General features: G+C 50.7%; 1 protein-coding gene across 1 annotated transcript in view; it reads right to left on the bottom strand.

Annotated features, from left to right (window-relative positions):
- Positions 1-13,536, bottom strand: part of LOC141572941 (cadherin-23) — a 314,361-nt gene that overhangs the window by 34,665 nt on the left and 266,160 nt on the right. The window contains exons 15-19 of the mRNA XM_074339566.1: positions 11,282-11,519; positions 9,775-9,880; positions 8,804-8,931; positions 5,416-5,488; positions 3,404-3,520 (exon numbers count right to left, since the gene is read on the bottom strand). Coding sequence (XP_074195667.1) covers positions 3,404-3,520; positions 5,416-5,488; positions 8,804-8,931; positions 9,775-9,880; positions 11,282-11,519 — 662 coding nt within the window. The remainder of the gene's footprint in view (positions 1-3,403; positions 3,521-5,415; positions 5,489-8,803; positions 8,932-9,774; positions 9,881-11,281; positions 11,520-13,536) is intronic.

The raw sequence follows: 13,536 nt of genomic DNA, 5'->3' as shown, positions 1-13,536 counted from the left end.
CCCAGAGCTGGGCAATATAACCCCATGAGGAGGAAGTATTTTTGGATGTGGGAAAATCAAGGCCAATGACGGGATTGGTGGCTGGAAAACAGGGCAAGAGGGCCATGTGGCTTCAAGGTCAGACACTAAGGACCTTTTATTTAGACTGTTGACATGATCTTACTAGTTTTTATCACTTGGAACTAGTTACTTAAAATCTGTGTGCCTCAGTTTCCTCATCTGGTCAAAAGGGAACAATAATAGGACCTACCTTATAGGGCTATTGTGGGATTAATTTCGTTACCATGGAAAGCTTAGACCCATGTTTGGCACTGTTTATTCATATTGTCATAGAAATCCAGTGACTGGACTGAAAGCTACCAATGTTCACACATGTTCCTACTTGTGACTCATTACTGGACAGTTCAACCTATAGTGCACTGAGAATTAATAGTTATAAAATAATTTCCTTAATTACATGAGTAACATAACTATATTGAATTTTTTTTAGTGTATAAATAAGTTATTCTATTAAATATAAGCAATTAAAACAGACCACAAATTTGTCAGCCTGTGTTTGGCTTTTCTTTGTTTTTTGTTATAACAAAAATATGGCAGTAATCATGGCAGTGGTACGCTGGCAAATGCTTGACACCCAGCTCATCAAAAGGCCTAAGTATTCCCACAAGGGCCCATTTTAAACTATTAACTTGGATGGCCTTGAACATGGAGTTGGGAAGCGGCATATACAAATAGCTCCTATGAGCAGCTGTAAGCCAGTACCAGCCAGCTTCAGTACAGGATGGTAACCGGGCCATTTAACCATCTCACATGGGCCACAGGAACGAGCCTATGCTTTGAGGACAGTGAGACCCAGATCTGAATTCTTATTATGACCCTTTCCAGATGCTCGGCCTTGGGAAAATTACGTAATTTCTTTAAGCCTCAGTTTTCTCATCTGTAAGATGGACATTACTACACCTTTGAATCAGAGCTGTTGTGAGGATTAACTAACTATAGCTGAAGCTCCCGATGCTCAGAAAATGCTTGTTTTCTTCCATTGGACGGTGAGACTTCTCCAAGGGTAGGAACTGTGTGCTAGCCATCTTTTTATCCCCATTGCCTGAGCTGTGTGACCTGGGGCAAGTTACTTGGTTTATTCTACTATGAAACACGGGAGCTGGGCTAGATGGTCACTAGTATCCTTTCCACTGTCACATTTCCCTCCCTGGCACACTGGCCTGTCCTCTGGCCTATGCAGGGCTGAGAAGGGAGCTGAGGGTGGGTGTTAGGGCAGCAAAGGGGCTAAGGCCTGGAATGAAAGACTGGCAAAGGTCTGCCCGCTGAGCCATGCTCCTTGCTGGGGTGGTGTCGATTAATTGGCAGGGCGAGGAAGAAATTAATCTCTAAAAAGTTTTAAACGTGAACTTGTCGGCGTGATAGATGGCTCTTCCTGTCTGGGAAATTAGATCCAATTAAGGCCACCTTTGGTGGAGCAGCCCTGGCTAATTTGACAGAGGAGCTCAAAGGAAAATGCTTACACCTTTGGAGCTGAAGGAGCCGTGTTAAGGCAGCAAGAAAATGTCTGTGTCATTATGAGCGCCCCGGGGTGGAGACGGGGTCCCGGACTGGGGGGGCAGGGTGGGGTACTGAAAGGTCAGTGTGCCTGCTGCTATATCTGGTTGGAGGCACGAGGTTCTAACATGGCTTTCTATAATGTAGCATTTCAAGTATTTCAAGTCTGGGCTCTGGAGTTGGAAGGTCAGGCTCTGTGAGTCCTCAGTCAAGTTGCTTAATGTCTACTATGCCTCAGTTTCCTCATCCGGAAAACAGGGACAATGCTTGCAACTGCTTCAGGAATGGTGAAGGGAGTGAAATGGGATGATGCTGGAGAGAGCACTCAGAAGCGTGCTGAGCTCATGGTTAATGCTAATTAACGAGATTACTGAGTCCCCTGGAAATCTGGGCTCACTGAGGGTGGATGCTCCTGAGAGCAGGGAGTAAGGTCCCCCTTTGTTAGAGGGGGCGAGAGAGGCTCAGGATGGCCCTGGATGTGTTCAGTCTTTGTACACATCAGCACCAGCCATGTGCTTCCCAGGCTCCTAGGAAAAGGGGATGAAAGGGATTGAAGGTAGAGACTATGGCCAGTGAGGCGTGAATGACAGGAAGACAGTGCCCCGCTGGCTCTTGATCATCTGTGACAAGGATGGCCAGTGTCCACCAAAGATTCCTGCTCCCGTCCCGGGATAGAAATGATTGCTGCAAGGTGACTGCTCGGCCAGGGATGATGTTTCAAGGCCACTACTTGGTTCTGGCCAATGGGATGTGGGCACAAGTGACGTATGACCCAGGCCTGGCCCATAGACATCTCTTATACAATACTCCATGCTCTCTTTTTTCCTTTGGCAGTGACTTTGGAGCCACAACATGGAAGGGGCCTGGGGCCCAGAATCACCACGTGGAAGGCTGTCCACTGAACACATCACTGGGCTGCTGGGTGAGTTAGAATTGTGTTCTATTGTGCTGAGCCCCTGAGATTTCGGGGTTTGCCTTGTTAGCATCTATAGTTCCCCTACCTAATATAGAAATGGGTACTTAGAAGTGGGGTGCCCTGCATGCCCACTAAGCACGTGAGGGCAGGGCGAGGTCTTATTCCATCCTATACCCTGGCACCTAGCACAAGGCAGGTATCCACTGAGAGCTGAATAAATCTATGAATGAATGTCCACGGGCCTCATGTTCCTTCCCAGCTTCTGGCTGAAAAGCCTTAGGTGTCTTGTTTTCCTTCTGCCCCTCTTCCCTGCCAGCTTCAAGAAGGAAAGCAAGCTGGAGGGAGACATATGGAAAAATGAAGAAAGGAGAGTCAGATGGGCTGAGCGGGGAACTGGGATGGGTGAAAAGACCAAAGAGAATAATGGTAATAACCTAACGTTGTGAACACTTACTATGTGCCAGGGAGCGCTCTAAGTGTGTTCCCTGTAATGACACTGAACTCACCCAGCAGTCCTACTATGATCCTCATCATTTTGCAGGTGGGGAAACCGAGGCACACACTGTGTTAGGAAGAGGAACCAGGACTCAAGAATGGCGTTGGCAGTGGAGGGAGGGGGACACTTAGGCTTGAGAAAGGTGTCCCCGAAGAGTGGTGTTGGCCAGATGTTTGTAAAATTGAATACATTTTAAACATAACAGGGTTTTTCACCACTGCAAGACATTTTTTGGTGGATAAATTCACATTGTGATTTTTTTACCCCTAAAATCAGTAATCTCACTCAAATGACTATTTCAGGAACAAACCAAGTGCTCAAAGATATGCAAGCACTTCCTGCGAAAGGGAGGGGCCCCAGAGGCAGGTGCTGGCCTGGGCGGGGCGTGGAGAGCCAGGGGAGGTGCCGAGGACCAGCGAAGGAGGAGGAAGGCTCACCTGAGCGGGAGCTGATCCGAAACTGGGAGGAGCCCTCCAAGGAGTAGATGATGGATTCCTGGCCGTACTCCCGGGAGCCGTCCAGGTCTGTGGCGTTCAGGAACAGCACCGTGGCTCCTTCCGGGAGACAAAGGGGGGATGCGAGTGCTGCTCTACCTGGTCTCCCAGTCACAGGCCCCAGGGGAAATGGATCTCCGGGTGATCAGCCCCCAGGAGGCAGAAAGCCTGCCGCAGGGGCGACCGGGAGATGAGAGTGGGGTCAAACTTGTGCTCCTGTGGCTCAGACCCTGGGCTGTGTGGGGACAAGCCTCCACGGGAGGGGGAGCCTGGAGCCTGGGATGGATGGGCTCTCCTTCCCCGTCCACTTCTGGCCCAACCTCAGAGAGCACAGCACTGCCTCTCCCCAAGTCCTCCCTCTCTGGCTGGTCACTGGAGTAAATACACTCAGATTGCCCAGCTCTGATGCTGAGGCAAAAAGACATGAAGTTCCCTATTAAAGTATTCTATGTTTATTATATCCAATTTCAGTCTTATTTTATCTTGTTCACAAGGGAAATTTATAAGGGTTTTTATTTTCTCTTTAATGACTGGTGAAGGCCCCTACCTTCATTTCCATCTCTGTGGAATCCTGGGTCAGGGGATTGGCCTTTCCAGCTGCCCTGGCCAGACCCTGGGAGCAGCTTGTCCTGTAGCTGGGCCAGCCAGGGCTTTCAGCTCCCTCCTGCCACCCGACTGCCAACACTGGCAGACAGGTGGGGGTTCAGTGTGTGGATGCCTGGAGTTACTCTATCCAGGCTGGAAGCTGGTGGGACCTCTGGCAAGCTCCTGAACCTGTCTGAGTCTCACCTTTTTCCTCTGTTAGACAAGTCTAACTAGGAAGCCCATCTGTGGGGCTATGGGCGAGGATCCCGCAGGTAAAGCACACCTGGCCAGGTGATTCTCACAGAACTGCGGACCGTGGTTACCACTGTGCTGGTGAATCAACAGTCCCTGGGAGTGGAAGGGGCCAGATAGGGGGCTGTGGGACAGGTAGGTCATTCTGGCCCCTTCCAGGTAGCTGTGGGGCCTCCGAGCTGACTCTCAGTCCTGCCCCAAGCACGAGGACAGTGCGTGGCCCCCGACACACCCCTTTATCCAAGCACATTCAATTTGAAAGAGGATTAAGTGCCACGATGAAGTCTCCTTGGCAGAATCTCTGGGGATGGTGAAAATGCAGGGGGCCGCTTTAGCAGTGACATTCTCTAGGAGGTGCCTCAGGCTGGGACAGGGTGGGAGGGGTTGGGCACACCCTGAAAATCATCAGACACCAGGAAGGTACCTGGAGGCTCTCTTTAGAAGCTCTGTGCTGCCAGGGAAGGTCACCCCTGCCTCCAGTTGACCTCGACTCCTCCAGCTGTCCCCTGACTGTAGCTGTTCCTGACTGTTCCAGCCGTCCCTGACTCCTCCAGCTGCTGAAGCAATTCCTGACATTTTCCCCACAGAATGTCCACTCTGGGTGTAAGGGTGAAGCTGCCAGCCTGTCCAGAGGACAGGACAAGTCCCCTGGATCCTGAGTATGGGGATTATGGCCCTGGGTGTGTGAGCTGAGCCCTGGCACCCGAAAGGTGGTCCAGGGATGAGCCTTCCAGTCTTGTCATCATAGGAACACACGCCCTTCTCCAAGGCCACCCCTTCAGCCATCATGGCCCCTGGGACATGTCTCACAGCAATAATCTCCTCTGCACACTCTTGTTGAACCAAGGGTGTTGAATTAATCACCCGTCATTATTCTCTTCCCTGCTAGACTAGCTGTAGGAGAGCAGGGACCAAGCGCCTAGCAGAGCATCTGCATAGTAGGCGCCCTGTAAGTAACTGTGGGCTGGCAGATAACTGGACACCTCCAGAGGCTCGCGTCACTTTCATGGGAAACAGATAGGGAGGGCCATCTGCTTCATGGGCAAAGTGGGGTCTGTACACGGTCAGTGCCATGCCCGCTGGCTTCCTGACGTTATACCCTCCCGTTTGGGCCGTACCTGCCATGATGTTCTCCACCACGGAGACGAAGTAGGCAGGCTTGCTGAAGGTGGGAGGGTTGTCATTCTCATCCTGGAAAGAAAAGAGAAAGATTGCAGGAGCCAGGGAGGCAATAGGGGCTGGTCAGCTGTTCCAGGCGGGCACTAAGGGGAGGCTGGACACAGCTGGCACTGAGGCTCTCTGGCTGATCTCAGTTCAAGGAGGCGAGACAGGCCTTGTGGGGGTCAGGAAGGGATGGTGAGAAATGGGGAGATGGAGAAGTAAGGAAGCAGCTGGAACTGCCTACAACTCCCAGCTCCCCTGGCGCTCCTGTCAGTCTTCCAGCTGAGCTCCAAGCTTACTCCCATTCTCCCACTTTCAGCTCATCAGCCCCATGCTGAGATGCCCACTCGGAACTTCTCTCCCAGCTCTGCCAAGATATGGTGGAAGGATCTAGAAACCCTCCTAGAAATGAAGGATGAAAAGAGCACCCAGCCCAGAAGATACTGAAGCAGGCAGGGCTCAGGTGGTTTCCAGGCCTGCATTCCAGCCCCTCTGCACACAACAAGCACAAGCCTCCTTCATCCCAAGGCTCCTGGTACACCCTGGCCCAGAACTCACTCCCTTCAGCTCGGAAGCAATCCCTCCTCTGTCCCCGCCTCCCACCAGTGACCAGCTGATGGGCCACCGGCCAGGGGCTGAGGGGCTGACCTGGGCAGGGTAGGGCCCAGGCGCAGGCTCTGCCTTCTCTGCTCTTCCAGACGCCATCTCTCTCCACTATTAGGGGAGCGTTTCCCACGCTTTAAGACTGTTGTCCTCATGGACTGCTTTTCGCAACCACTCAACAAGAATTCCTCCCTGCTCCCCTCTTGGAGGAAACCTGGCTGGCCCACCTGACCCAAGAACCCAGCACGGATGCAGGCTCCAAGGGCCTCATTTCCTCTGGCACTGGGAGCTCCTAAGGGGAAGCCGCCTGAAGTAAGCAAGCCCCTTTTGCTAGAGTCACTTCCGGCTGAACAAACGTGAAAATGAGGGAGGCACAATATGTGGCTGTCCACCCCTTGGGACTTTAGAGGACCCCATCCTGCCGTGATTGTGGGTCCCCAGAAAGGAACGCTCTTCTTCCCCAATCTGGCCCTGGGCTCTGGCCTGCGCACCAGCTCATGCTGACCTGTCCCTTTTCTCAGTCTCAGAGAACTGGCCATGGGAGGACTCGCCAGACATCCACGCCCCAACAGCATGCCTGGGTACCCCCCTGGTGCGGGCATGAGCACCCCGCACGCGTGTCTATTTAAGCCTTCTGCTCGGCTGCACGAAACAGCGCTGAGAATGTCAGTGACAGAGCATGAGGCAGAAACTTATTAGCGGTGATATTTCCCCGGATCCTGGCGCTGCATTTGCTATTAGTTCTAATTCAGCGGCTCCCTCTACAAAAGCTTATTGTCCCCTAATGGGAAATCTACAAACCGAGTTTGACTTCTTTATTAAAAACCAACAAGCAGTGGATGAAAAGGAATCACCTAGCCCCTCTCATCTGCCCCTCCTCCTTCAGAAGCCCTGTAGCTTTGATCTGCATCTCCCTACCCCCCACCTGGTGCAGTAAGTGCTGCCATCAACTACTTCACCTCTGCTGGGATTTTTTTTGTTGTTCAGAGAAAATCCCTTTGGTTGCGGGAGGAGGCAGTTTAGACAAGTGACAGCTACTTAAAAATCACCCACGTGCAAAATCAACCCCAGGGCGGTGACCTTTACAAGTGTGGTCGGTCCTCAGACACAAGTGACGACACCATCCAATGGCCCTGCTTGAGAGATGCGGCTTACTCACAGCCAAGGTGGCATCTGTTTCTGGTGCCAGACCCTCCTGCTGCCAGGAAGCCAGGGCAGACCCGGAAGGGGCATGGGGGCCCCTCCTGATTGGCATGATTGCTTTGAGGGAATACAGTCAATAATATTGTCATTAACTATGTATGATGTCAGACGGGTACTAGACTTATCAGGGGGATCACTTTGTAAGTTGTATAAATGTCTAATCATTATGTTGTACACCTGAAACTTGTTTAATATTGTATGTCAACTGTAATTGAAAAATGAATCAAACAAAAAATACCAGGAGGTGGTCATGATCGGCAGGAAATGCATCCTAGTTGTCTGCTATCACCCTTGGCGTTTCAAGGTGGGAGGTCGCAGGTGAGAGCCAGGCAAGTGTTTGGGCTTCTGTGGATCCCTCTCGGCTGTCGTCCCTGCCACTCCCTGAAGCCTGACGTGCTAGGTATAAGCACCCAGACTCTGCCCTTCCCTCTGCTGGACCTAGTTCCACACGTCCTCAGCCTCCCAGGCCACCCCTCAGTCCTGCTCCCATGTGCCCACCTGCAGTGCTCCCCCCAAAGCATCACCCTGGACTTTCCCATCACTGCCAGTCCCAGACTGTGCCACAAGCAAGTAGGGTCCCCTGCCCAGGTAGGGACGTTCCCACCTGTGAGCTGGCCCTGGAGCCTCGGCCTCAGGTTGCGAGGACAAGGCTTGTTAGAGTCAGGTGTGGGGCAGCACCCGAGGCTGTTGGCAAAGCCAGCCGGGACAGGAAGGTCATCTACAAGCCTGCTCCGGGCGAGATGTTTTCCTGAGCATATGTCAAACCACAGCATCATCTACTCCCACAATCTGATCTAATCCTCTTGGAATCGGTAATGTGCTAACTCTTCCATCAACATGCGTTCATCCTCGCCTGCAGGCAGCAGCCTGTGTGAGATGGAGGGGGTGTGCTTGTGCCTGGCAGTGTTGGGAGGCCCTGGGGAAGGGCCTGCTGCCCACTGTCGGAACTCCATCTCATCCCTGGGATCGCTGGGGAAGCTGCACGGGGCCAATGAACCAGTGTGGAGATGGATTCAGAGACTGAGCCCTTCAGACGCGGAAAGCACTAAGGTATGTGTGATATCATGTCAGACAAGCTGTGGTTTGCTTTCAGGCCCCTTTAGCTCTTCAGAGGAACGGGAAAAGGAAGTGGAAAAGAAAAAGGGAGATAGAGAAAGAGAGACAGAAGAGAGAAGATGACCTTCCAGGAATGACTTTACGGACGATAGCTGTAAATGAAGGAATCCCATGGTATTTCCCTCCCGCTCCTGTTCCTTCTGTCCCAGCTCCTGATCCCCTGAGAGGGTGTCCTGAGGCCCCCAAATGAAGTCAGAGCAGGAAAGCCAGGCTCGTCTTGCATCCCAGGGCCCTGGACCTCCCCTGGCCAAGCTGGCAGAGGTTTGCTAAGCCAGCCTTTGGGACCATCTGCCAGGTAACCCCCGAGCTGTGGGGGCAGCCAAGGACGGGGGGACACAGGGTTCGGGGAAGGTCCCTGACAGCCTGGGGAGCATTTACCAGCCTTATGCAGGAAGGGCCAGGCCAGCGCCCCCGGGTACTTACAAACACTTCAATGGTGACAGGGACAGTGCTGTTCAGAGGGGGGTTGCCAGCGTCCTTGGCCATGACCGTCAGATAAATCAGCCCATTGGGTATCTGTTCATAATCCAGCGGGTGGTTCACGCTGATCACTGCAATGACAGTGTCCAAGGAGGAGGTGTCCAAATGAGCCTTTAAAGCTAGTCAGAGGTTAAAGCGGGGTGGGGCAAAGGGACAGGGAGGAAGGGCTTTCCCCGCAAAAGGAACAGACTCTGAAAAGACATTGAAGTGACCACTGTAAGGGGGCGAGAGTGTCAAGTGGTTCAAAGAGGCTGGATTCTTGTGGGGGGCGGGGAGCTGCTGAAAACAGGCTGGAGAGGCAACCAAGAGTCCGTTCACAAGGGCCTCCCTGGACGGCTTTGCTGTGTGACTTTGGGTAAGTCACTCCCTGTCTCTGGGCCCCAGTTGTCCCATCTGACAAACAAGGTGATCTCTTGGGATCTTGGAGCTTGAGGTTGCTGCTGCTAGTCCCGTCATGGGCTCTATGGATCGGGACTCACAGTAGGGCAGCTGGTGCAAGGTCTGGCATGTGGAAGTGCGCCTGGGCCAAGCAGAGAAAGGCCACGGCCTGGGAGGGCTGGGAGGTGGCCGTAGCATGCCCAAAGGATGGGAAAGCTCGGTTAACAGGCCTCCAACTGACAGATCTGCCCAGTCAGCCTTGCTAAAAAATAGGGACCCTGCAGATTGGGGAGACAGCAGATGCCTGGCTGGTGATGGGTCTAAGACCCAGAGAAAACTCTGGCAGATGTGAGACGTAGCTCTGGAGCCTGCGGAAGGCTGACCCCAAGCCACGTGCTTCTCCAGCCAACAGGAGCTGTGGGGCAGCTTTGTGAGCAGTCCAGGGTGTCTGGGAGACAGAGGGCCCCTCCTGAGAGAGGTGTGAACATGCCACCTAGCCCTGCTGCCCACTGCGCCCTCGGCCCGCCCCCACGCACCTCCGTAGCCCTCATACACGCTGATGTCAAAGTAGCTGCCAAAAGCGGAGGCGCTGACGATGCTGTAGGTGATGAGGTTGTTGGGGGGCGAGTCTTCATCTGTCGCCTGGAAGGAAGAGGGCAGACAAGGCCCTGTGAGATCCCGTGGCCAAGGCTCAGAAGGGGCCTTTCTCAGAGCCCCTTTTTGAGTGATCCAGACCCTCCTTGTCTCGCAGCTGGAGGCTGCCGTCTGGCTCCCAGCATACGCACCTCATGTTAGAGTGTAGCGCCCTCCTGGGGAACCGAGAGGGCCGGCTGGAGGCCGAGGGAGAATGAGTGAGGGCCGGGCCTCACCCACAGGGTGGAGAGAGTGTCCGCCATACCGGGCATGACCATCTCCCAGCCCCTTTAGGCCCAGCTCACACATCCCACCCACAGAGTCCTTCCCTGAACTCTAGACCAGGTTGGGGCCCTGTGCTGTACACCCCATCAGTTCCCCCCAACACCTGACCGGAACTGCTTGTTTAATTTCTGCCTGCCTCGCTCAGACTGTCAGCTCCATGTGAGCAGGAACCTTGTATTTCTTGATTGCGGCTGCATACCTAGAGTTCAGCGTGGTGTTTGGCACACAGTAGGTGTCTAATAAATGTATGTTGCATGAATGCAAAGAGGGAAGAAGTCACTTGGAATGGGGTCGGCCCTTCTTCCCTTGACTGCCTTCTGGGGTGGCTACATTATGTAGCTTCCTTTCAGATCTCTCTGACTCTAGGGAGCCTCAGGGGTGGCCCATCACTCGGGGTGTAACAGAAGCTGAGCCGGCCGGGAGAGCAGGGGCCTATGGGGACCAATGGCCACGTTAGGTGGGCACGTGGTCCTGCCTTCTGTGTGTCCCGCTTGCCCACCTCTTCCACCTTGCCTTCATTCCTATCTGCTTCAGAAACACATTCTAAATGGAGGGAGGCTCTGGGTCCTGTCACTCTGGGTGGCACGGTGAGGAAGGGGAACAAAGACACTGAAAATCTCATGGTCAGAGGCCAGCGGAGCATGGTGGAGACTCACTGCAGGAGGACACGTACAGTGCAGAGTCCTGAACTCTAGTCTGGTCTCTACTGCTCTGCTCACTCACTGTGCCCTCTGGGGCCTGCCTGTCTCCACCTGTTTCTCCTCCTGTGAGGTGCTCTCTGGTTCCTGATTCTAGGCAGCCAGTAAAGGGCCTGAATGGGGTCCCTACACGAGGAGCTGCTTGGCACTCGCCCAGGGAGACGAGGAGGGTGTTCTCTTCCTGAATAGTGACCTGAAATGTAAGCTGAGACAGACACTAGCTGTACTTAGTAACCAGGGACATGAGGTGATGCTCCAAGGAAGTCTCACACAGACCGAGAATGTGACCCCCAAATCTGGGTAGAATTCTTTGTAGATGGGGAGGTTAGCACCTCATGCAGTGGCTTCCTACAGGAATAGTGAAGAAGAAGGTACAGAGAGAAGGATACAATAAATGGCGGGACTGCAGAAAACACCGGCATCTTACCCGGAGCCGCACCAACTGCGTGACAGAAGGCTCGTTTTCTCTCAGGGCACCCATGTAGGCATCCTTCTGAAAGGTGGGCACGTTGTCATTGACGTCCAACACATTGATCCTGACCCGGCCTGTGGTCTCCTCACCGCCCCCATCCCTGGCAATGACTGTCAAGGTGAAGCGCTGGATGAGCTCATAGTCCAGCTTGGCAATCAGCAGGATAAGTCCTGTGTCCTTGTCCAGAGAGAACCTGTGTCAGGCAAGAAGGAGGGAGAGAAAGGACACCCTGCTGTAAAGTGCCTTGTAGATAAGGGCCTGCATTTACCAGCCTGTCCTTGCCCAAGGTGATGAACAGAGACAAATAACTGAAGTCTTAAATCTGCCTTTGTTTTCACTTGCTCTCAATAAGAAGAACAGAGATTTCTAATGGGGGTGGGTGGGAGGTGGTGGGCAGGAATCAGGACCACGTGAGGGATGGAGTGGTCAGGTACTGAAAGGGCAGGAGTAGGTTGATTTACTCAAAAAGAAAACTCAGGAAGAATGGCCATCCTCTTGCTGTGTACAGAAGTTTCTGCCAACTGGAGATATTCAGATGTTAGACAACTATATGGTCAGAAATTCTTATAACTGATACCACAAAATAACAAATGATCATAAAAGACATGTATGAACAATTATATGCCAACAAACTGGACAACCAAGAAGAAATGGATAAATTCCTAGCAACATACAACCTACCAAGACTTATTCATAAAGAAAGAGAAAATCCGAGCAGACTGATTACTGGTAAGGAGATTGAATCAGTAATGAAAAACCTCCCAACAAACAAAAGTCCAGGACCAGACAGCTTCACTAGTGAATTCTACCAAACATTCAAAGAAGGATTAATACCAATCCTTCTCAAACTCTTCCAAAAATAGAGGAGGAGGGAATACTTACAAACTCGTTTTATGAGGCCAGCATTACCCTGACACCAAAAACAGACAAGGACATCACAAGAAAAAAATTGTAGGCCAATATCCGTGATGAACATAGATGTAAAAATCCTCAACAAATATTATCAAACCGAATTTAACAATACATTACAAGGATCATGCAAGGGTCGAGTGGGATTTATTCTAGGGATGCAAGGATGGTTCAACATCTTCAAATCAATAAATGAGATACACATTAACAGGATAAAACATTAAAGGATAATTACCATATGATCATCAATAGATGCAGAAACAGCATCTGACAAAATTCAACACCTATTTATGATAAAAATGCTCAATAAATTGGGTATAGAGGGAATGTACCTCAATATAATAAAGGCCAAATATGACAAGCCCACATCATACTCAATGTTGAAGAGCTGAAAGCATTTTCTCTAAGATCAGGAATAAGACAGGATGCTTACTCTCACCACTTTTATTCAACATAGTATTGGGAGTCCTAGCCAAAGCAATTAGACAAGAAAAAGAAATAAAAGGCATCTAAATCAGAAAGAAAGAAGCAAAACTGTCACTATTTGCTGATGACATGATACTATATGTAGAAAACCCTAAAGGTTCCACCAAAAAACTATTAGAACTAATAAATGAATTCAATAAAGTTGTGGGATACAAAATCGATACATAAAAGTCTTTTGCATTTGTATACACTAATAATGAGTTGTTAGAAAGAGAAATTAAGAAAACAATCCCATTATAATTGCATCAATAAAAAATACCTAGGAATAAATTTAACCAAGGAGGTGAAAGATATATACACTTAAAACTATAACACATTAACGAAAGAAATTGTGCTCATGGATTGGAAGAATTAATATTGTTAAAATGTCCACACTACCCAAAGCAATCTACAGATTCAATGTGATTCCTATCAAAATTCCAACGGCATTTTTCACAGATACAGAACAAACAATCCTACAATTTGTATGGAATCACAAAAGACCCTGAATAACCAAAGCAGTCTTGAGAAAGAACAAAGCTGGAGGCATCATGCACCCTGATTTCAAACTATATTACAAAGCTACAGTAATAAAAACAGTATGGTATTGGGATAAAAACAGACACATAATCAATGGAACAAAAGAGAGAGCCCAGAAATAAACCCTCACTTATATGATCAATTAATTTATGACAAAGGAACCAAGAATATATAATACAATGGGGAAAAGACAGTCTCTTCAATAAATGGTGGTGGGAAAACTGAACAACCACATGCAAAAGAATCAGAGTGGACTATTATCTTATACCACACACAAAAATCAAACTCAAAATGGA

Source organism: Rhinolophus sinicus, linkage group LG07, assembly GCF_036562045.2.
Source record: "Rhinolophus sinicus isolate RSC01 linkage group LG07, ASM3656204v1, whole genome shotgun sequence".
In the NCBI taxonomy this organism is placed as follows: domain Eukaryota; kingdom Metazoa; phylum Chordata; class Mammalia; order Chiroptera; family Rhinolophidae; genus Rhinolophus; species Rhinolophus sinicus.
The sequence above is the reverse complement of the archived record's forward strand: the minus strand, read 5'-3'. Positions and strand labels throughout refer to the sequence as shown.